This window comes from Neomonachus schauinslandi, chromosome 16, assembly GCF_002201575.2.
Source record: "Neomonachus schauinslandi chromosome 16, ASM220157v2, whole genome shotgun sequence".
Lineage (NCBI taxonomy): Eukaryota > Metazoa > Chordata > Mammalia > Carnivora > Phocidae > Neomonachus > Neomonachus schauinslandi.
In genome coordinates, this window is record NC_058418.1 from 54,572,386 (window position 1) to 54,593,906 (window position 21,521).

The 21,521-nt window shown below is 50.3% G+C and overlaps 1 protein-coding gene across 1 annotated transcript in view; it reads left to right on the plus strand.

The window, feature by feature from the left end:
• Positions 1–21,521, plus strand: part of CDH13 (cadherin 13) — a 1,026,047-nt gene that overhangs the window by 917,858 nt on the left and 86,668 nt on the right. The window contains exons 15-16 of the mRNA XM_044921967.1: positions 3,117–3,299; positions 9,780–10,033. Coding sequence (XP_044777902.1) covers positions 3,117–3,299; positions 9,780–10,033 — 437 coding nt within the window. The remainder of the gene's footprint in view (positions 1–3,116; positions 3,300–9,779; positions 10,034–21,521) is intronic.

The following is a 21,521-nucleotide window of genomic DNA, read 5'->3' on the forward strand; positions in this document are numbered from 1 at the left end:
ATGGGTGGATGGATAGATGATGGATGGAGGATGGATGGAGGGATGGATGGAGGGATGGATGGATGGATAAACTGAGGGATGGAGAATGGATGGATGGACGGATAGATAGTGGATGGATAGATGGATGGAGGATGGATGGAGAATAGATGGAGAATGATGGGTAGATGGATGGTAGGAAAATGTAGCTGTGGACACATTACTACAAATAAGGATATATCAGGACCACAATACACACTGTGAGAATTCCTAAAACAATACCACATTATTCCATTTGGAATCATTTGCTCACACACTAAAAGGGTGTTCTATGTCAGCCCCTATGGTAGGTGCTACAGACATTAAAAAAGAAAAGTGTCCTGGGAAAACTGCACAGGTTTTTTTCCCACTTAGACCTGGCCTAAATATTAATTTTACAAATCCACCCATCCATCCATCTGTCCATCAGATCTTCATGTGTCCAGCACTGTGCTATGTACTGGGGATCAGGGCCGAGTCATCCATCAGGTGTCATAGGCACAGTGCCTAGGGTCCTAAAATCAGAAGAAAAAGAACTTTCAGGGTCAAAGAAAATTTTAATTTTTTTCCTCACATCAGAAAAAAATGAAATTTTTAAAACCCATGAAAACCTATTATGGTAGGAAGGGCCAATGAAGGTAACATTACCTAAGATCCACGAAAGTCATAGGGCAGCTATGCTAGAGATGTCCTGGAGAACAAGAGATATCAGTCCATCCTTAGCCTTCTGGAACATCAAGCAAGCGGCAGGATCAGGCATCAATCAGCCAGCCGGTCCCTCTTATGGCCCCTGTAGAGCTGCACCCCTCACATTTCCTCTTCCCCCCGCTCCTGCCCTGGCCTTTGAGGCCAGGTCCCACGCCCGGTATTTAAGACCACTGACTCATTCAACAAATATTTTCTGGGTCCCCTCTCTGCACCTAGCATCATGTGAGGGGCTGGGGAGAAAGCTGGGAACAGCACAGCCTTCACTGAGCCTCCAGCCTCCTCAAAATCATGATGTGTTCTGTGTCTTCATCTGCAATGTGACCCTCGTCCACTTTGACAAAGCAACTCCTCACCTCTATATTGGTTGTACCAGCACCTTTACTACGATGGATCCCAGCATCGTCCAGTCTCAGCGCTCCCTGTGCCCACGTAATCGCCCACCTGGTGTCCTAAGTTACAGGTGTCAGAAGACACACGAGGACAGGTTATGAGCTGAGGTCTGGTGTGATCAGTGGGGCCAAAGAACCAGTCCTCTGGCCCTGGACCACAGCAGGGGTGAAGGACGGACCTCAGTGATGGGGGTCTTGAGTAATAGAACTTGCTAAAAGCAGAGATTACAGGAATCCAGGAGACATGGACTTGATCTTTGGTTCACTGAACGACTCCGGACTTTCTTCCTTCTCTGTGCCTCTTTCTTCATCTGAATCTGAAGGGATTAGATAGCACCGAGGACACGCGGCTGACAGCAAGGGCCGATCCCAGCACTCCTTTCTGCTGAGCCAGATGCACCGCAGGCCCTCAGCATGGAGCCCAGGCAGCCGCTCAGTACCAGGGTGGGCTCGACATTGACACCTCCTTACCGTTCTTGACCTTGACCTTGGACCTAGAATTATCTGGGCAGGTTAAGAAAATACTGAATCTCAGGCCTTACCCCAAACCCACTGAATTAGAATAGGGGCCATGTTATTTAAAAAAACAAACAAAAAAACTGAAGAGATTCTAATGTGCAGACAGGGCTGAGAACTGCCTATCTAGATTGAAGCTTAGGAATTCCATGAATTTTGTGAGAAGGAGGGAAAGCTAGAAGAGAGGACTACTTAGGAATCAGGTCAACTTCATTGTCGCCTGGAGCCGTTATCTGTGTGACAGCATCCCCCCTCCCCCCTCCCCAGCTGCTTTCAATCCTGCCATCAGGTTCCAAGAATTTCCCAGCGCCCCTTTCACAGAAACGAACAACCCACCCAGGTTTGCTGAGGTGTGGTAGACAAATTAGTAACTGTCCCCGCCCCATCCCCCCAAGGCATCAAGATTAAGGCTTATGATTAATGATTTGCAAGTCAATTAATCAGCCACTGCTTTTGAAACCCCATTTCTCAAATTACTTCTCTTTGAACACAAGGGCTTTCTGACATCGCCTCACTGTCTCTAGATTCACTTTCCTACTAATTGAAATTCCAAGATATTTCTTCTTCTTGTCAGCTTACTGGTATTACTTGTTTGTAAAATATTTGCAAACAGATTACTATTCACCTGTAGTATGTCGGAGGTAAGCACCAAAACAATACTTTATGCTTCCAGCTCAAAGGAATGTGCTAATGATAGCTCATGAAATTCTCTATCTATGGGAAAACTGATTTTTCATTTGTTGATTTATTCTCACCACACCTACTTGCAGCAAGTATTTGAGATGTAAGACAATAAAAACACGGACACAGCAAGGCTCCAAACAACTGATTTATATGTTTCCTTAGGAAATGGGTTTTGAAAGTCCTGCTAGTTGTGGGGAAGGGGTGGGGTAGGTGAAATGGGCTCTCTTCTCCAGAGGAGATGGTGCAATTGAGCAGAGGCCTTGGAGTCAAACACCGGGTTTCCAGCTCCAGTCCCTCCACATGCAAGGGAGGGGCCCCGGCGCCCCGGTGACCTTGTTGTTGAGGGTCGGTGAGGCTGCAGGAGCAGACACACAAAATTGTATAAAGGCTCAAATTCCGTAGGAGTCTGTTTCTCCTTCAACAACAGCTCGGGATGGGTGGGGGGACTCGGGACCCACGTTCTTCCGTCTGTGGCCGCACCCTGCCCTGGGGTCCTGGGGTCCTCTGTGTGTAGATAGATGGAAGGAGAGGCACCGAGAAGAAGGGACGGCTGCTCCCAGCTGGCAAGCATCACTTCTGGCCACATTCGGGCGGGGAGAGAAGGCAGTCTCCTGGCCCCACCTCGGTGCGGGGAAGGCCGAGAGGAGGAGCGGACCGTCTGCCCGCTGGGCTCTCCTGCATTATTCACCGTAAAATGAGTTGATGTGGGTAACGGACCCACTGCCGGGCCTGTGGGAAGGGCTCTGTAGAGGGTCAGTGCTGTCTTTACCAAATAGTGACAGTAACCATCTGTTCTGTTTGCAGTTTCAAGCCACTGTCGAGGAAGGAGTTGTGGGGGTTATTGTCAACTTGACAGTTGAAGACAAGGACGACCCCTCCACAGGCGCGTGGAGGGCGGCCTACACCATCATCAACGGAAACCCTGGCCAGAGCTTCGAGATCCACACTAACCCTCAGACCAACGAGGGGATGCTATCCGTGGTCAAAGTAAGTGGACTTCCCACGCCCCTCCCTCCACGCCAGGCAGAGGGCCTCCCTGCTGGGGAAGGTCAAGGAGAAGGCAGCCCTAGTCTCCTCCTCCTGGGGTTGAAAAAGAAAAAGGCTCAGGGCTTAAGGGTGGACTTAATATCCTCACAGCCACTAAACCAACCCGTTTCACAGGTTCTAGGAAATTCAAACGTATGTGTAACCTTAAAAAAAGAACCCAAAGTTCATTTTTAAACGAGATTCTCCATATGATTGGAAATGAATTATCAAAGATATGCAAAAAAAGGATATGTGAAGGGTTTTTAAAGATCTCTGATCAAAAATGTGGATCATTACATGTCTTCTTAGTCTGTCCCAGCAGAGTCCTGGTTATTCTCTTACGAACAGGAGATAAACAGGGCCTGGCTCTCGGAGCCTGTGTGCGTGTCCTGGGGCTGCTGTCACAAATGACCACACCCTCGGTGGCCTCAGACAACACAGACTTGTATTCTCATTTATAAGTTCTGGAGGCCAGAGCTCCAAAATCAGCTTCAGGCTAAGGTTGGCGGGGCCGGGTCCTCTTGGAGGCTCCAGGGGACCACCTATATCCTTATCTTTCCCAGCGGCTGGGGGCCACCCACCTTCCTTGGCTTGTGGCCCTTTCTTGTAGCTCCAGGCAGCGAGGCAGCTCCTGTCTTACGTCTATTTCTTCCTTTGACTTCCCTGCCTCCCTCCTTTAAGGACCTCTGTGACTCCAGGGCTCCACAGGGATAATCCGGGATCCTCTCCGTCCACAAGGTCCTTAGCTTACTCACATCTGTGAAGTCCCTTTTGCCCCATAAGTTTCCGGGGATCCACCCGTGGTCGTACTGGGAGGTCCTTATTCAGCCTCGAGCAGGGTCCCATACACAGTTCCACAACCTTCTCCGGGGGCAGGACCCAGAGCCCTTGAGAATGGCAGATCTCAGAGATGCTTCCGGCTTGCTCCGGAGGAGGAGGGACTGGGTTTCTCCCAAGCCCTGTTCTTTCCAGTACTTGATTCATTTTGAACCTCAGAGGTCTGGCTGAGGAGAACCACCCGCGGGGCTTCCCGGTTCCCCTCTGATAACACGGGCAAAGGCGAGGTCGTCAGGAGCTCCTGCCGTGGCTCTCCTGCAAACCACAGCAGTTTCCAGTTATGGAAGTCGAGCCTGTATCCATAAACGCCATCAGGCAATTTTCCAAACCTGCAGCTGGAAGGCAGAGCTTGGGGAAATATACAGCCCCATCATAAATCCTAGAAGAGTGCAGTTCTCCCCAGCCCGTGTGTGCGACATCTTGAGGAACAGACACTACGAGAAAACCAGAGTCACAAAGGGGTGTTCCCCTCTCCCCACATCACCACTGTGGCCCATGATGCTGAGTCTGAAATGTTAGCATACAGGAGCATCACCGGGGAGGCTAGTTACAACCCAGGTTCCTGGGCCCCTCCCACACGACTGCAGGGTCACCGTATGAGGGAGAGGTGCTGCGGGCCCCAGGAGATGCTGGGGTTCGTGGAGCACAGCCTTGTGCATGAGCACTGCCTGAGGACGAGTTTGCACCTGCAAATTCCTGCGGAGGAGGGGCCTGCAGCTACTGGGGCTCCCTCTGGGTGCCAGTTTTACTAGTGAGTGGACTCCCTTTGCTTCAGAATTAAAATGGAGACTCCCCCTCCCGTTGGCTGCCTGCCATGTGAATTCCCCTGAGGGCCTTGGGCTCTCTCTGCTTCTCAACCCACCTGACTCGAAGCCCCAGGACAGCTTTCTACAGGCAGGCCAGGCCTTGTTCCCCATGCTCTTCACTTTGCCAGCAACCCAGTGCTTCATTAGGAATGCTCTCAGGTGCAAGTAACAGAATACCAGGCTGATAGTGGCTTAAATAATAAAGAGAATTTAATGATTTCCTAACTAGCTGAAGGTAGGCCAGTCTACGATTGGCTGGCAGTTCAAGGTGTCAGAGAGCCAGCACGTCTTCCCTCTGCTATGTTCTAAGGCAGGAAGCAAGAAGGCAGCCAGGCAAACAAGAGAGTGCTCTCCAGTGCCCCTCTCCTCTCATCAGGGAAAGAAATATCTTTTCCAGTGGTTTCTCAGATAATTTGCTGTGATGTTTCATTGGCCAGATAACACATACCCATCCTCAGCTGCAAAGAAGGCTTGGAAGTCCAAATCTGGCTTTTGGAGCCTCTGCAGGAAGAGACGGGTAGCGGAGCACAGGGTGGGCATGGTCACTGGGCAATGAGCAGTTGTGCCCTAACCAGTTAGCAGTTAGCGTACCGAAGAACGAGCAGAAGTTTCAGGACTGTGTGGCTCCCAGGGGAGTCCTGCCTCCCTGCAGGACCAAATCCTAACAGCTCTGGAAAGCAAGTACCTGTTTCTTCTTTAAAACCTTCTAGTCAGGAATGCTCTTAGTTGCTTTGTAAACCTATTCCAAAACTGTCAGAGTTACCCTTTCAGCTGAACATAATCCACCCTACATTTTAAGTGTATTTTCCCTTTTGTCCCTGAAGGAGAAGGAAACATCCAGAAAGCCTTGATCCCCAAACCCGTAATAGGCTTACAAATCACTGTTGGATCACTTTCAAACCCTCCCTCTTCCAGACAGCAAACCCCAGGTTCTTTACCCTTCCCGTGTGGGATGGCTTTCCCAGCCCTTAAAGTCTCCACGACACTAGTCCACACCCTCACTTGACGCTCAATGAAATAGTAGTTGGATCGACTCTCTGGAACTTTATTGGAAGTGTTTCCAATTCCCTCCCCTCCCTGATCCAGAGACCCTGCATCAGACAGATCACACTACTAAAGTCATATGCCCGAGATGAAGGAGGGCTTCTTCATCCAGTGTGAGCCAGAGCAGGGTCCAGGAGAAGAGAGCCACGTTGTGCCAGCTCCCGGTGGCCGAGCCCGGGGAACGCACAGCTCGAATTATTACAGCCAGCACCTGGGAACGAGCGCTCGAGCGGCCCTGCCCTCCGGAAAGGCACTGTGAGACTCACCGCCCCCCTTCGCCTGTGGCTCTGTTCAGTTCTCAAACCCTCCCAGGCCAGTGTTGCACTCAGGGGATGTCGGTTCTTCTTCCTTTCTCATCACACTCCCCGGGCCACAAAGCATGGCTCGGTGCCGCTTATTAGCTGTGTGATTTTGACTGAGTTATTCAACCTCTCTGAGCCTGTTCCCTCATCGACAAAAGGGGACTAAAAACACCCACTATTATGACGTAAAGTGAGGATTGGGTGAGTTGATGCACACAGAGCGCTCCTAGCTCACAGTAGGTGCACAATAAGGGACAAATAATGTCATGGCAAATAACGAAGGGCGGTGGTGAAAATCAGACATGTATATTGTGGGGGTCGGGGACCCATGGGTCCCCCCCTGGTATAGATTGAATTATGTCCCCCAAGAAAAGATATTTTGAAGTCCTTACCCCCAGACCCTGTGGATGTGGCCATATTTGGAACCAGAGTCACTGCAGATGTGATTAGTTGAGGTCATGGTGGAGGGAGTGAGCCCTCCTCCAGCAGGACCGTGTTCCTATAAGGAGACGACAGGGACACGCAGGGAGGGGGCCGTGTGACCGTGGAGGCAGAGATGGGAGTTGGGCGGCTGCAGGCCACAGGACCCCGGGAAGAGGCAGGGAAGGTTCCCCTAGAGCTTTCAGAGCTAGCATGGCCCTGCTCACATTTGATTTTGCACTTTCTGGTCTCCAGGACTGGGAGACGGTTGATTTCCTTGGTATTAAGCCACCCAGTCCTTCGTTCCGGCAGCCCTAGGAGACTAACACACCCACCGGGTTCCCTTACTGGGTGAGGCTGCCACTCCGAGAGCCCCAAGTGCTGACAGATAATGCTCCCAGCCTCTGTCTTCCCAGAATTGCCCTCACCGAGAGGGGAACGCAGGCCAGGCTCTGCCCGCTGGAGAGAGCCTGCAGTCTGTGCCTAACTGCAGGCAGATGCAAAAGGCCAGCCCCTGGCCTGAGATGGGGCTGATTTGGCGGTCAGCGAAAGTTCCAGAGCTCCCCCGGCACTGGGCTGGACTCCTGCAGAGACCACATCCTTGCTCTCTCCCTCTCTTCTGAGAAGCTGAGCCCGTAAATCATACTCCAAATCCCTGCCTCAGGCTCTGCTTCCAGACTCGGCTGGAGTCTCAGGGAACCCAAATAGAGTTAACTCACACACACACACACACACACACACCTATCATACATACACGTACATGCATATCTAATATAGACAAACACACATGCACATTTAACATGTAAAGACATGCGTGTGCATGTTGACTATAAAGGCACACATGTACTTACCCAACAAATGCACACACATGTACCTAGCATGTAAAGAAACACACATTTTAGCCATTCTATTTCAAGGTCATGTGTAAATAAGCCAGCTCTCGTCCCCTCAGGACCCCGATCTTCTCCCTCGGCCCGGGTCTGCCCCACTCCATGCTGCAGGTGGCTCGGCCGTCCCGCTCACCATGTCAGCCTCAACCCCAGGCCCAAATTCTGCTGTTCCGAGCCCCGTGGAGCTCACAAAGGGAAGAAACCCCAGCCTGGTGGCCTTTTCATCGTGGTAGAAAATTCCTTTGGGCTAGATTTGGGATTTCACAAATGTCAGTTTGCTAGTTAACTTTGTCTCCAGAAGCGTGCTGGGTCTGCCCGGCACTGAGGCCGGTGGGGGAGGCTCCCGGACCCTGGGCTCTGCGTGTCAGCTCTGCTCAGAGCACGGAGTGCAAAGTGGTCACGACCCAACAAGCCAAAGGCTTCTGCCCTTCAGTATCCTAATCGGGATGCACGTCTTCCGAGCATGGCAACCCCCAGCCCCTGTTTGAAATGTACTTCACTGAGGTTGCATATTTGGGGCGTCACTCGGGATGGACAGAAACCTCTTCCTGGAAAGGGATGGAGTGGTGAAGTATTCCTGCATTTCAGGGATGGATGGGACCAAAATATAACTGGGTAGCGCCTAGGTGCCAAGAGCATTACATCTGTTAGCTCTTTAAGTCCCTCCGGGAGTGGTTGCAGATGCAGAGAGAGGAGGTCCTGTTGCCATCAGGAAGCCCTCCTGTGTCAGCATTTCCTCTGTGTGCGTGCACACACACGTGCACACGTGTGGGGTGTGCTAATGCATGTTAGTTATTATGAAGGTAACATGATTTGCCTACAGTCATTCTGACTCCGACTCAACCAGCTGGATTCAGTTCCAGCTCTCACACCCGCAGGGCTCTCTCCCCAGCTTCCCGGTCTCAGGCTGCTCCCACTTCCCGTGGCCCTTACAGCCTGCCTGTCATTTGCTTCCTTCCAGTCGAGTGCGAACCAACTCCCTGTACTCACTTTAGTCCTGTCCTTCTAGCAAGCGTATCCATATGTCCTGGGTCTGAGGAGTTAGCTACTCATCCCCCGCAGTCAACATGAGGAAAACAACTTGAAATAAACAGGCTGCCCTCATCTGACCTAAATGTCTCGCCACATACCCTCAGTGACAGGAAATGTCACTCCTGCATCATCTTATGGTTTGGAAAGAGAGTGGCCAAGTGAATGCCATCCGTGTCGTTCAATGATGGGCAGGACCCCCATATTAATAATGTCTACAGTGGGGTTTCCTGAACGTGATCTGATTTACTCTGCATAGCAGCTGGGGGAGGCAAGTACTATCCGCCTCTTTCGTAGACTCACCTAGAGTGGGCCGCACCTCCGTGACCCTGGGGCCAGGACCGTCCACCATCATGTTGGGGGGGGTCCCAGCACAGCCGTGTGTCTCACAAAGACTACCCCTGCCCCGTATCTGACCACAGAGCCCCTGAGTCATGGCGACCACTGAAAATTCCCCGCACATCTTCAAATGCCCTCAGGTGGGGAAGGGCCCGGAGGCGTAACCCCACGTGTCTCCAATCCTCTCCAGTCCTTTTACCTACATGACGCCCTCCCCGGAAATGCACCTGTGGGAAGAGAAACTCCTTTACCTGCTGTCCGGACTCCAGCCTCGGCGCTTGTGGCCAGTGAGACGAAAGCGTTGAGAATGGACCTTTGGGCTGCCTTTTCCATTCGACCTCCCCCTCATGGTAACCGAGGCAGGGTGAACCCCGTAGCTGGCGAAGCTTAGGCTGCAGAGCTGTTCGTCCCCGACCCCCCCGAGTGTTGGAGTCGTGGGGCTACAGGTTACAGGTAGGAAGCTTTTTAATGTCAGCAGGGCAAGGGCATCGCCTAAAGAGGTCTCAGACGGGGGCCCCAGGACTCTGAGGCTCACATCATGTGTTGTCACTTATTCTCGATCCCAAAAACACTACCAGCTTCCATCCCGAATTCTGTATCTGTATGTTTCATATCCTAAAGGAGGACCCCACGTTGCATTCAGGTTAGCCCACAAAACCTGGATCCATCCCTGATCATCCACATTGGCTCATGGGGTATCACAGGGACTTGGGGCAAAGGCATCCACCCTTTGTAGCAGATACACATGCTGAGCCTCCCGTCTCTGCTTTCTAGCCCCTGGACTACGAGATTTCTGCCTTTCACACCCTGCTAATCAAAGTGGAAAATGAGGACCCGCTGGTGCCCGACGTCTCCTACGGCCCCAGCTCCACGGCCACCGTCCACATCACCGTCCTGGATGTCAACGAGGGTCCGGTTTTCTACCCAGACCCCATGACGGTGACCAGGCAGGAGAACATCTCTGTGGGCAGCGTGCTCCTGACCGTGAACGCCACGGACCCCGATTCCCTGCAGCATCAAACCATCAGGTGGGTGAGCGACTCCCTAACTGGGGACCCGAGACAGAATGGTATTTCATTTCCGGCTGCAGGCCTGGTTGTCAGGAGTGAACTAGCATTAAATTAAATTTGTTAGTGATCTGGGTAAGTAGAAGGTACATGTCATAATGAAGAGCTCATGGCTGATGATATCAGGACCAGGCTGACTCCAGCGGGCCACTGCCCCCACACCTGGCTCCCAGCACTAGACCAGCTCCGGAAGAGGGTGACTTCAGGGCTGTGTTTCTAAATGGCCAGAGGGGTCTGCCAAGCATAGTCCCTGAAAAAAAGAAAAGCAACCATCTATGGCCCCCTGCCTCTCAGACACTTGACCTATATTCTTGTCACCAGGACTTGATAAGGAAGGCGTTGGCTGACTCCACATACAGACAAGGGTATTATGAATCCAGAGAGGTTCAGTAATAGCTCAAGGCGGCCCAGCTTAGTAGCAGAGGAATCAGAATAGAAACAGGACAGTCTGCAGAGTCCGTGCTCTCTGCTAAGTGCTGTGAATTCTGAACCTGTCAAAAGGGGAAGGAACCAGACATTGCTGGTACTTAGAAATGGAACGTCGGGGTTAGGGTTTCCACTGATAAATGGCAAGCCAAAAAAAATAGTCTTTAAATATTTCTGTCTTCATTTCTTAAGCTCTCTCTGGTGTTTAGAAAGAAGGTATTTTCATGACAAGATTTAATTAAGTGATCATTACCCACAGAGCCAGAAGAGACAAACTGCTCTCCTTGGTGCAGTGTTTCACGACGAACCTAAATCGGGCGTGCAGGTCCAAATGCACGCTTGTCTCCACAAAAGAAAGTTATTAATCTTTCTCTTCCAAAATCTAATCTTCTTCTCCTAGGAGGAACAGATAATCAAGTATTAGATACACTTCTAATAAACACGTGTCGCATTTTCCTGATTTGAAACACCTGGAAACGTATCACGGTCTCCACGTGGCCCCGTTACTGGAGCAAACTGGCAGGAAAGCAGCTCACATTAGTTTCCAACCCAGAAGGGGATTTAGTTTCACAACAGAACTTTCCGAAATGCCAGATGAACTAGATACAGGTCGGAACTATACCAAATCCGACAATAATGTGACTCTGAAATAGCCATTCTGTTTTCTCTCTTTCCTTTTCCTGCTGGGTACCTGGCAAAGGAAATACGCAATTAAATATCAAAGAGCAAGCTTTCCTTAAGTCCTTAGATGGGGAAACTAGTAGCTTAACAGACCTTAAGGCAGTCATACTAATCTAGGTTGTCTTTGGGGGGCTTAACTGTCATTTTGTACTTCCACAACAGGAGACAGAAGAGGGGACTCTGGGGTGGGGAGAAAGTGGAATTTTGATGGGCTTGTTTTTGCTGGGGCCAGAGGGGGGAGGGTGCGCTCTGTGGTTGCTTTGTGACTTGGGATGTCGCCAGTCAGAGAGCCTTAACGTGGTGGGGGTGGGGGGCAGATGCGTGACAGATGCGACAAAGGGGGAGGTGGGTCTGTCCAGGCTCTGTTCAAGACCAGCTCTGGCCGACTTAGGCAAAAGGGGGAATTTGCTAGAAGAATCACTGGATAACAGTGTATCAAACTGAAGAACATGTTTCGAACCAGGCCCTCGATAGCACAGGAATTTGGTGGTGCTGAGTCTCTAGGGTATGGGAAGTGACGGGCTGGCACGAAGAGAATGAGTGACCCGCCTCCAACCATTTCCCACACTGTGCCACTCGCCATCGAAGTTCCATGTACACCAGGTGTGTCTGCTTTGTCTGAGCTGCCGTCGTGAGCCTCCCAAATCAGGGCACCTTTTTTTTTTTTTTTTTAAGATTTTGTTTCCTTGCAATGCATATACTTGATACTTGCTGTATTTGAAATTCCAGTTCATTAACACGGTCCTCATTTTTAAGAAATTACTTAGTCACATTGTTATTAAATTATTAAAAAAAAAAAGATTTTATTTATTTGTCAGAGAGAGAGAGTGAGAGGCAGGCAGAGGGAGAGCAGGGAGCCCGATGTGGGACTCGATCCCAGGACCCCTGGTATCATGACCTGAGCCTAAGGCAGACGCTTAACCGACTGAGCCACCCAGGCATCCCCCAAATCAGGGCACCTTGACAGGGCCACAGAGCTGATGTTCTCAGATGTGGCCGCCCACCACAGTGGGCAGCTGGTGTGGAGAGAGGAGATCCCATCCTGCAGATGGCACATGGAGCTGGAAATGTGGGACAGGCCTCGGAGAGCTGTCCCAGCAAACTGAGTTAGGGACAGGATTCTGGCCCGGAGAGGGAGGGCGTGACTGGCCAGAGCCAAGACATTGAGGGGTGTCAAGACGAGGACGTGAGCCACGGAGCACAAGGACCCAGCTACTGGAGGGGGGGGTGCAAGCGTTCCCCCTTGTATCACAGGCAGAAGGTCCATGGCGCCCACCACGTGAGAAGAGGAGGTCAGAGAAAGTAATGTGTTAATTACTAGACAGGAGACCCGAGGGAAAAAGCAGAAGCGTGGGAAACTCCGTGGGTCATCACAGATCTGACCCTTCTTCCTAAGCTGCCAGGTCCCACCTCCATGTGGCTTAGCCCAAGACAGCACGTATCAGCCCACATGACCGAAAAGTGCACAGGGACGAGGGTACCCAGCATGAGGACTCAGGTGTCCAGAGTATGCTCTTTCTGCACCTCGTGGCTCTGCTCTCCCCCGGGGTCAGCTTCAGCCCCAGCCGTGCCTGAAGGGCCACCAGCAATGCCAGTCCTTGGCCCTCCCAGCAGGAAGAGATGCTTCCCAATTGAAAGTTCAAGTCCAAGGGCCGGGCTTGGGTCTCACTGAGCCAGCTAGGACACACACCCATCTCTGAGCCAAACAGAATAGCAGGGGGGTGGAGTGTGGCCACCGGGGGCCCCACGTCCCACCATGACCACCAGAGGAGTGCAGGACGCTCTTCCCAGGAGACCGGAATGGGGGCTGAGTCATCAGGAACCACGGAGAGTCACTGTGACCAAGTTCAATTTTGTGAGTCCCCTGGGGAAATGCAGCTGAGGTGTTTCTCGGTGGCTGGTTTGCTTAACAGTTCCAGCATTTACAAATACTTGCAGCCCTTGATCCTTCCCCTCCCCCTTTTCCTCTCCTCCCCCTCTTCTTCCTTTCTCTGTCTCTCCCCACCACCCTGTCTATCTCTATCAATATTTCATTCCAAGATTCTCTGTGACTCAGCCCCAATAACTCCATTTTCATCTCAAATGACTCACCAGGCCCTGGGAGGTTTTGAGCCCAGGAGGGGCTCAACCTCAGGTGGAGCACCTCAGGCGGAGGTGCTCCACCTGACCAGGATCCTGATACAGGTCCTGCCCCAACCCTGACGGGCGCTCTGGCCTCTTCCCCAAGGATGGGCTCCTTCGCTGTCAAAGCAGGGAAACCTCCTCCCCGCCTGCAACCCACACAAAACTCAGGAACTTCTAACTGATTCCCATCCGGGCCGGTGTCCTGTCTCCCATGATGAAAGGCGCGTCTGGTCTCGGGCACAGGGCTGGCACAGCTGGCCCCTGGAGGACACTCTTTCATCTCACTGGGGAACAATCAAGTCTGTGAAAGGCGCCTTGATCTCTGAGAAGCCTGTAACACTCAAGACAGGAGGTGTCCAGGCATCAGAGTGAATATTCGCACTAAAAAGCCTGAGTTATTAAAACTTGTTAAAAAGCCCATCACGTTGCACTCTTAGCCAAATCAAAGCAGACATCAGTGAGCTGGTGACAGACGAAATTCTTCTTTTTAATGACTTGTATCTTCTTATCCTTATTATAAAGTTAAGATAGTTTGTGGAGGAGCCTTTGGAAAAGGCAGTTAAGAATAAAGAAGATAATAAAGAATCTGTAATCATCTTGCACAGGAAATCCTCTCTTAACAACATGGATATATCTCCCTCTGTCACATGTGAGAAACCTTCCGTTTTTATTACCAGAATTGGCTCCGATCACCCGTCCTGTTTTGGAACCTGCCGTGTCTCCTTCCCAGTGTATGGTGAACAGCTTTCCATGTCAAGACATAGCCTTTATTTTTAATTGCTTGATAGTATTCTCTTATTCTATTACATGAATGTTCTCATTTATTCATTCATTTCCTTGTTATTGGATATTAAGAGTGTTTCCAATTGTATGCAATTATTTTTTGAAAAGATCAGTGGACAGGCTTATAGCTAAATTGTTTAGCGCATCATTAATTTCACGAAGAATTTTTTTGAAAATACTTTGAGCAAAAAAGTATTGGTATTGTTAATGACTTTTGTCATAAAAAGAATTTTTCGTTTTTTTCCTACCCGGGCAGTCACATTTATATTTTCCCTTATGATTTGAATTGATGTCAGGATTAGAAAGCCGCTCTGCCCCAAGGTCGTGTCGCTACAGACATGTTCTGAAACAGAGCTGCCTCCCCCACCGCATCCCCTCCACGCAGCGCAGACGCGGGCCTCCTGCAGCCCTCAGGGTGGAGCCCTGCCTCCACACCCACCAAACAGGAGCCGGGCGTTTCTCCATGACATCTGGGTGTCTCTAATGAGGAGCAGGCTTTGAAACTGAGCTTGTTGGCTAATTACTGTCAGAAGGAGCAGCTCAATGGTAATTGTGCTAAACTAGAAATGACTGCCCTTGTCCCACGTTCTGCACCTAGTGAAATGAATACCAGGGACTAACCCTTGCGTCCTGGCTATTGATTTGGTGGCTTTGGGGAGGCAGCCGGCAGCTCAGTCCTTCGGGACAGCCTGAGAGGACTTGTCTCATTATTTTTCACAATCAGGGGATTTCCTTGGAGGCAACCCAGTAGCAAGTCCTATTCTGAGCATTTTTTCAGACCAAGTTCATCTTGTCCGGGGTGTGCAGTAAACCACTCTGCAGCAGAGGTTTCTGCCTACACATTGAATATATAAGATATGTGTTGAGGAGAAATACCGTTCCTACCAGTGTGAAATGACCTATCGCTGCTCAACATGGTTTTGGAAAAAATCATTCATCCAGGGAGCCCTGCAAGGGTGTGTCGAGCAGCGCTGTATCTGTGAGGATTAAGTTTGGCTGAATATAACACAAAAATTCAAAATGACCGTGTCTCAGAAAAGATAGAACTCTATTTTTTGGTCACATGTAACAGAAGTCTAGAGTAGCCATGGCAATGTCCAGGGCTTGTGCGGTGGTCCCACAGAGCTGTCAAGGGCCCAGGCTCCTTCCTGCTCACCATTCGCCCACCTCCAGGCTGGCATCCCCTTCCTCATGGGCTGTGAGGGCTGCTGGTGCTCCAGCCTTCGTGTCTGCATTCCAGACAGTGAGATGGGAAAGGGGAAGAAAGGCATCGGGTCTCCTGTCTTTTAAGGAAACTTCCTGAAAGTCAGCCCCATTTCTATTTAAATCTCATTGGCCAAAATTAGTCACATGACCACACCTAACTCCAAGGGATACTGGACCATATGGTCATTTAGCTGGGTAGAAACCAGCTTCTAAAATTGGGATTCTTTACAAATTAAGAAGGGAAGAGAGGGGTGCTTGGGTGGCTCAGTTGTTAAGCGTCTGCCTTCAGCTCAGGTCATGATCCCGGGATCCGGGGATTGAGGGAAAGGGAGACCAACGCTGTCAAAGCAGGGAAACCTCCTCCCCGCCTGCAACCCACACAAAACTCAGGAACTTCTAACTGATTCCCATCCCTTCCTGCTCCGCAGGAAGCCTGCTTCTCCCTCTCCCACTCCCCCTGCTTGTGTTCCTGCTCTCGCTGTCTCTCTTTCTGTCAAATAAATAAATAAAGTCTTTAAAAAAAATAGAAGGGAAGAGAGGATGTAGTGAGGTCACTAGACGTTAGAACGTCTAGCTGCCGTGGAAACCTTTGGGGATTGAGCTTTTCTACATAACAAAAAACCACAGGGTAAATTTGAAATGATGAAACATGCCATGATATTAGATTTCTGCACAATCAAAGTAATAGATAATCATGTTGCTAAAGACCAAATGCTTGAAAAAAAAGCACAAGGATTATAGTTATCCATTCATTCAGTTACTAAGTTTAACAGTATTTATTTAGAGCCCAGTGACACCACGAGGCCCTGGGTATTCACGAGTGAAAGAAAGGGTCCCTGCCTGCAGCCTCCGGGGAGCTTGCAGTCCTGAGAGCAAGAGCATGTGCCCCGGAAAGAAGGTGGGGGGCCGGAGGGCAAGGAAGGAAGGAAATACATGCTTTCCTTGGGAAGTAAGAGCCAGTGGTCCCTCGCTGAGGACAAAGAGCCAGGAGGCAGAATTGGTTTCCAAGCATCGTTGTGGTCTCGCTTGTCAACCCCGCTCTCCCCGTGCCTCTTTGCGGCTCTCTGCCTCCTAGGACCCGGCTGCCAGCCCAAACAGGCAGCCATCTCCACAGCCCCCTGGAGACATGGGTTTGAGAACGAGGGCAGCAAGCTTGCTGGTACCAGGACTGAGCGCCCTCCGTGTTTATATCCAAGTGCACCAAAAACCCCTTCACCAGAGTCATTTATTTCTCACAGCCCTGCAAACGACACGTCGTTGGTCTCCCTTTTTGCTGATGAGGAAAGCAGAGCCTCGCGGAGCCTCTGAGCCCTCCTTTGTGGAAGGGGAGCGTGCACAAGTGTGGGGAGGTCTGCTGAGAGTCCCGGAGCTTTGCTGGCGCCCACCGCGCCCACCCCCGCGTGTCCCACTGAGGTGGGCTGGGCATCACCTCTGCCCCTGCGGGAAGGCTGCTCTGACCTCGGAACTGTGCTCCCCGGGCTTTCTGGACATCTAGCACTACCCTCCTCATGCCTTACTGTCATTCCCGACCTAATCCTCCATCTTCTCACCAAACCCAGGCTTTAAGGGGGGAGGGTAGCCATCCCTCCCTGATGAAGCCCCAGGGGGCCGCATCAGTACTATTACAGAATTAAGCACTTGAGGCCCAGCATGTGGACCTTCAGATTCTCCAGGGGGCCTACAAAATGTCAGGGACCTGAACGCATAATCTGTTGTCTCCACAATTTGAAAAGGAAACAGCAAAATTGAAATGAATAAATATCGAGCATCCGTAGATAGCATCATGACAACTGTATCAGGTTAACTTAAAATTTGTGAAGCTGTCTATACCTTTGCAAGCCATTTGTAGATCCGACCTTGCAAGAACATCTGAGTCTGCTCTAGAGAAATCCTAGGGGATCATTAATGAAATATTCCTGGTAGCTAAATAATGCCAAAGGCCTAAGTATAAACATGATTTCAAAAATTTTATAGGAAAAAAAAAATGTTATGTGCAATGTGGGTACATGGCAGGATATTTGCTAGGACTTGGTATGAGGCCACCAGAGACAAAGAAGACTCTGGGGCTGGGAGTTCTTGAAATAGCCCCAGCCCGGCCTGGGCCAGGCAGATGGAAGTGCTCAGTTAGTAGGCATGGCATGAATTAATGTAGCTGGGTTGGAGGTGTCTGCGTGTAAACATGTTTGTGTATAAGCAGACATGCTTTATCGGCACTATTATCTTTCACCTTCCAACACTTACTAATGTCTACCAACCATGACAACATCAGCATGTGGCCTTGTTTTAAACCAATCCCAGGAGTGACGCCTGAGCAGGACAGACAGGCCTCGGAGGGGGCTTCCCAGGTCCACGAGGGTCACAGTAAAGAGCCGTGTCCGTCAGCCGGCTCTTCTTCCCACGCCTTGATCCACACCAAGCCTATGCTTTAAACACAGAATATCTGAATCAGATCCGCATTCGATCCTCATGTCTCTGAAAACTGCAGCCCACTTTGTCCTGAGTTCTTTGGGTCTTTTGAAAGTCATTTCCCTTCTTCTCCCCCTTTTGGACGTGGAGGCCTTTTAGCTCTGAGGCGGAATTCATTCCTCAAGCTGATAAAAGGTACAACATAGAGTGATGAAAATCTAGCCCCCCAAGATTTGTTAAAAGGCCCAGTTTCAGATTTTGCTGGTCTTCCTGTGAGTCATCAAGTCCTTTTAACACCTTGTTTAATGTTGGGGACCATTCAGAGAAAAATCACAGAAATGAGGGGAAATGAAGTGAAAATCACGGGCCATCTATGGGACAGTTTGTTCTGTATCTTCTAAGATCTTTAGAAGTAGATGTCGAAAATCAGTCTGCTTGAAAGTTGGGATTTTGTCATCATTTGCATTCTCGGGAACACAGAGGCTCAAAGTGTATAGTAGCCTCCCATTTATGGGGAGGGAAAGGGGGGGGTTTCAGACTCCTTGTTTTAAAAAGAACAGATTCCAAAACCAGATTTAAGCGTTTAATTTGGGGTGACTCCCACCTGTTAAATTTTAATCAGAAGTTAAAGGCTAAATAATAACATTTCTACCTGGGGAAATTAAGAGAAGAGCCTCCCTCTACTAAAATATATTATTAACACTTCATCTTAATTAAATGTGGTTACTGACTTCAATAACAGGATTTGGGGTAAGGTCCTTTCTGTTTTGCTTTGTTGAATGAATTATTTCTTTCCCAAGTCAACAAACCCAGAGCTTGAAATGTAAAGGAATTGTTTACAGTGGTGCCTTTGTAGCTTTTAATTAAAGTGATGTTCTTCTATTGAAGTTTATGGTGGCAATACATTTTATTGCCTGCTTTGCTGTAGAGTTTTTAATTATTTATGTAAATATATTAGCACAGCTGACTCTTATTTTTAGTGGTCAGATTTTCTGTTAGGAAGATGCCGGGGGAAACAAGGTCTAATAAATTAAACAACTGAATTTTTAAAGATTTAACATCTTCAGTGGCTAAAAATAGAATTCTGGCTTTTATGATGGTCCAGAGATGGGAGATTTCCATTATTAACCTCAATTAGAGGCACTCGGTTTGGTTAATATGAAAGAGCTGACCATTTGGACCAACAGTTGAAAGGTTATTTTATAATCCAGCCACCTTTTTAACATCCCTCTACACATGTTGTTGTAAATTTGCCATGGGCCAGATTCTCATTACTGAAAGCATGGTTTTTCAAATTGGTTATATTTGAATATAATTATGATGGTCATTCTTGTCAGCCTGAGAAATTAATTCTCGGAGCCAACATAGGAAATATTGACAAACGCTAATACCGTTTCTCGCCCACTGTTTTTTCTAAGCTGCTAAATCTGCTTAGCTGGGTGTTTGTTTTTTTTATTTATTTATTTTTTTTAATTTTAATAAAGGCCTTTGAAATAGACCAAGGTTGCTGCAGAAGCTACCAATGCCGTATTGATGGAGAAAGCCGCACATTTCAGGATGGCAAGAGAGGTCGGTCGACTAGGGAGAATAGCTGGTTTATCTTACTGCCCCGCTTAGTCAGTCACCAACACCAGGCCGCCGCCGAGCGCATCTAGGGGACTCCCGAAGGGCTCACCATGGCCTTAGTGCTTACACAGGTAAAGAACCGGAGGCAGTAGGCCCCGTAACTAATTCAAGACGTGTGTTTCAGCAGTAGCTCCCAGTTTGTGCCCCAGAGGAGTCTTGCAGTTTGCATTTTCAAGTGATGAGGCTTTGAACCACAGGTCTCCCACAGAGTTTAATTCAGGGTCCCCTTGTGTACGCTAGCAGGGTAAGAACAGACCCCGTGGAGTCGGCTCTACCCAGCCTTACTTCCCTGCCTGAGGGCTGCGTGTGTGGATCTGGACTAGGGTTAGGATGGGATAGGCCAGCTCTTATCGCCGACTCGTTCATTCATCCCACAGGCCTGGAATGAGCACTTACAACATGCCGGCCTTTTCCTAGGCACGGGGGATACAGCAGCAGCAGAAACAGTTAAAAAAAAGTATCTGTCCTCATGACGATTATATGCCAGTGGGGCAGAGAGAAAGCAAACAAGAAAGTAAATAAATAGCATAGTAGTGGGTGATCGGTGCAAAGGAAGAGAAAGAAGGGGAGGGGTCTGAAACTCTAGATGGGGGGTCAGGGAAGGCCTCACTGCTGGAACGGCATTTAGGTAGCAAACTGAAGGAAGCAGGGGCGCACAATGCAGACAGCTGGGGAAGAGTGGTCCAAGCAGGGGGTGGAAAAAAGAAGTGCAAAGGCCCTGAGGCAGGGTGTGCACAGGTGTGAGATGCGGGGCCGGGGCTGGGGTCATTGGATCTGGTGTAGAGTGAGTGAGGGGTGCGGAGAGATGAGACCAGAGGGGCTCGGGGGCTAACACCTTACTCTGAATAAGACAGGAAGTTAAACACTGGTGATTTTAGAAGAGGGGAGGGGAGACCTCACAGACCAGTGGGGAAGGTCCTGTGATAAGCCAGGTGGGAGGTGGCGCGGCTTTGGACTTGGCGGAGGCTGTACAAGCAGTGAGAAGCAGGCCATGCTGAGTGTGTCTAGGAGGTGATGGCAGCTGGGGATGTGCTAACCACATTCAGATGGGATTTAATTCCCCGAGTCTTTGAGATCCCCAAAGTGGTGAACGAAGGCAGAGAGGAAAGGAGGCCCAGGGGCGGCCCCACCTGGCGCATCCTCCACGAGGCACCGCCTCCTGGGAGTAAGTGAGCCAGCCGCCATTAGGTACAACATGCACTCTCACCTGGGCGGCCGGACCCCAGCACTGCAGAGCCGGAGTCGACACAGGCACGACTTCCCTGGGCCCGGGATAGAGTGGACACTCAGCCAGGAGTGGGTCAGCCCTCGGCCGGCCTGGCTCTGCCCATCCCCTCCTCTCCTGCCACCAACGTGTCGTGCCCCGTGCTCCGGGCCACTCCTCCAACACGGTCCGCCCACGCTGACCCCTTGCTCACAGCCGCACCGATGTGCTTGTGGTTAGGACGGAGTAGCGGGCATTTTCTTTGTCCCAGGCCCTGTTCCCCGTGCCTTACACACTCGGTCATGTCTAATTTCACAGCAACCCGTAACGAAGGTGCTCGGATGGCCCCTCTTCACAGGTGAGGACAGGGAGGCTCAGGGAGAGTCAGGAACTCGCCCAGAGTCACGTGGAGTCACATGCAGGAAATCTGATTGCAGCACAGACCTCTCACCTTCCTGCTCCTCTGCCTCCCAAGCCAGACTCAAGCCAGAGAAGCTCAGTCCTCCAGGGGCGATTGCAAACAGACTCAATGGCCTTGCTCTATCAGATTCCATTTCTCAGAACAAAACCGCACCTTCTGTTTCTGATTTTAGCGGATCGTCCCGAAATCTACGACCACATCCGCTGCTGAACCCCACAGTACAACCCTCTGCTGCCCAGATGCCTGGGAGGACCCCAGGGAGGGTTTGGATAGAGCTGCGTGGACGGGTTGCAGAAAGCCCTCGGCTGGCGGGGGGGCGGTGCGTGCATGCGTATGTCCTCTAGCCACCGTCATTGGGCAGGGACATCTCTGTCACAGAGTGTTCCTGTTTATTTCCTCCCCACTTCCCAGTGCCTCCTGTTCAGGTGGCTCCTTAGAGCAGTGCTCCATCATAATCTCACTTCCCTATGCTGCCAGACTCATCGCAGGAGATGAGAACATCACAAATGTGAAACGGATGCAGGGGAAGCAAATCTTGATTCTTTGTTGCATCAGAGACTCAGTCTTGTGTC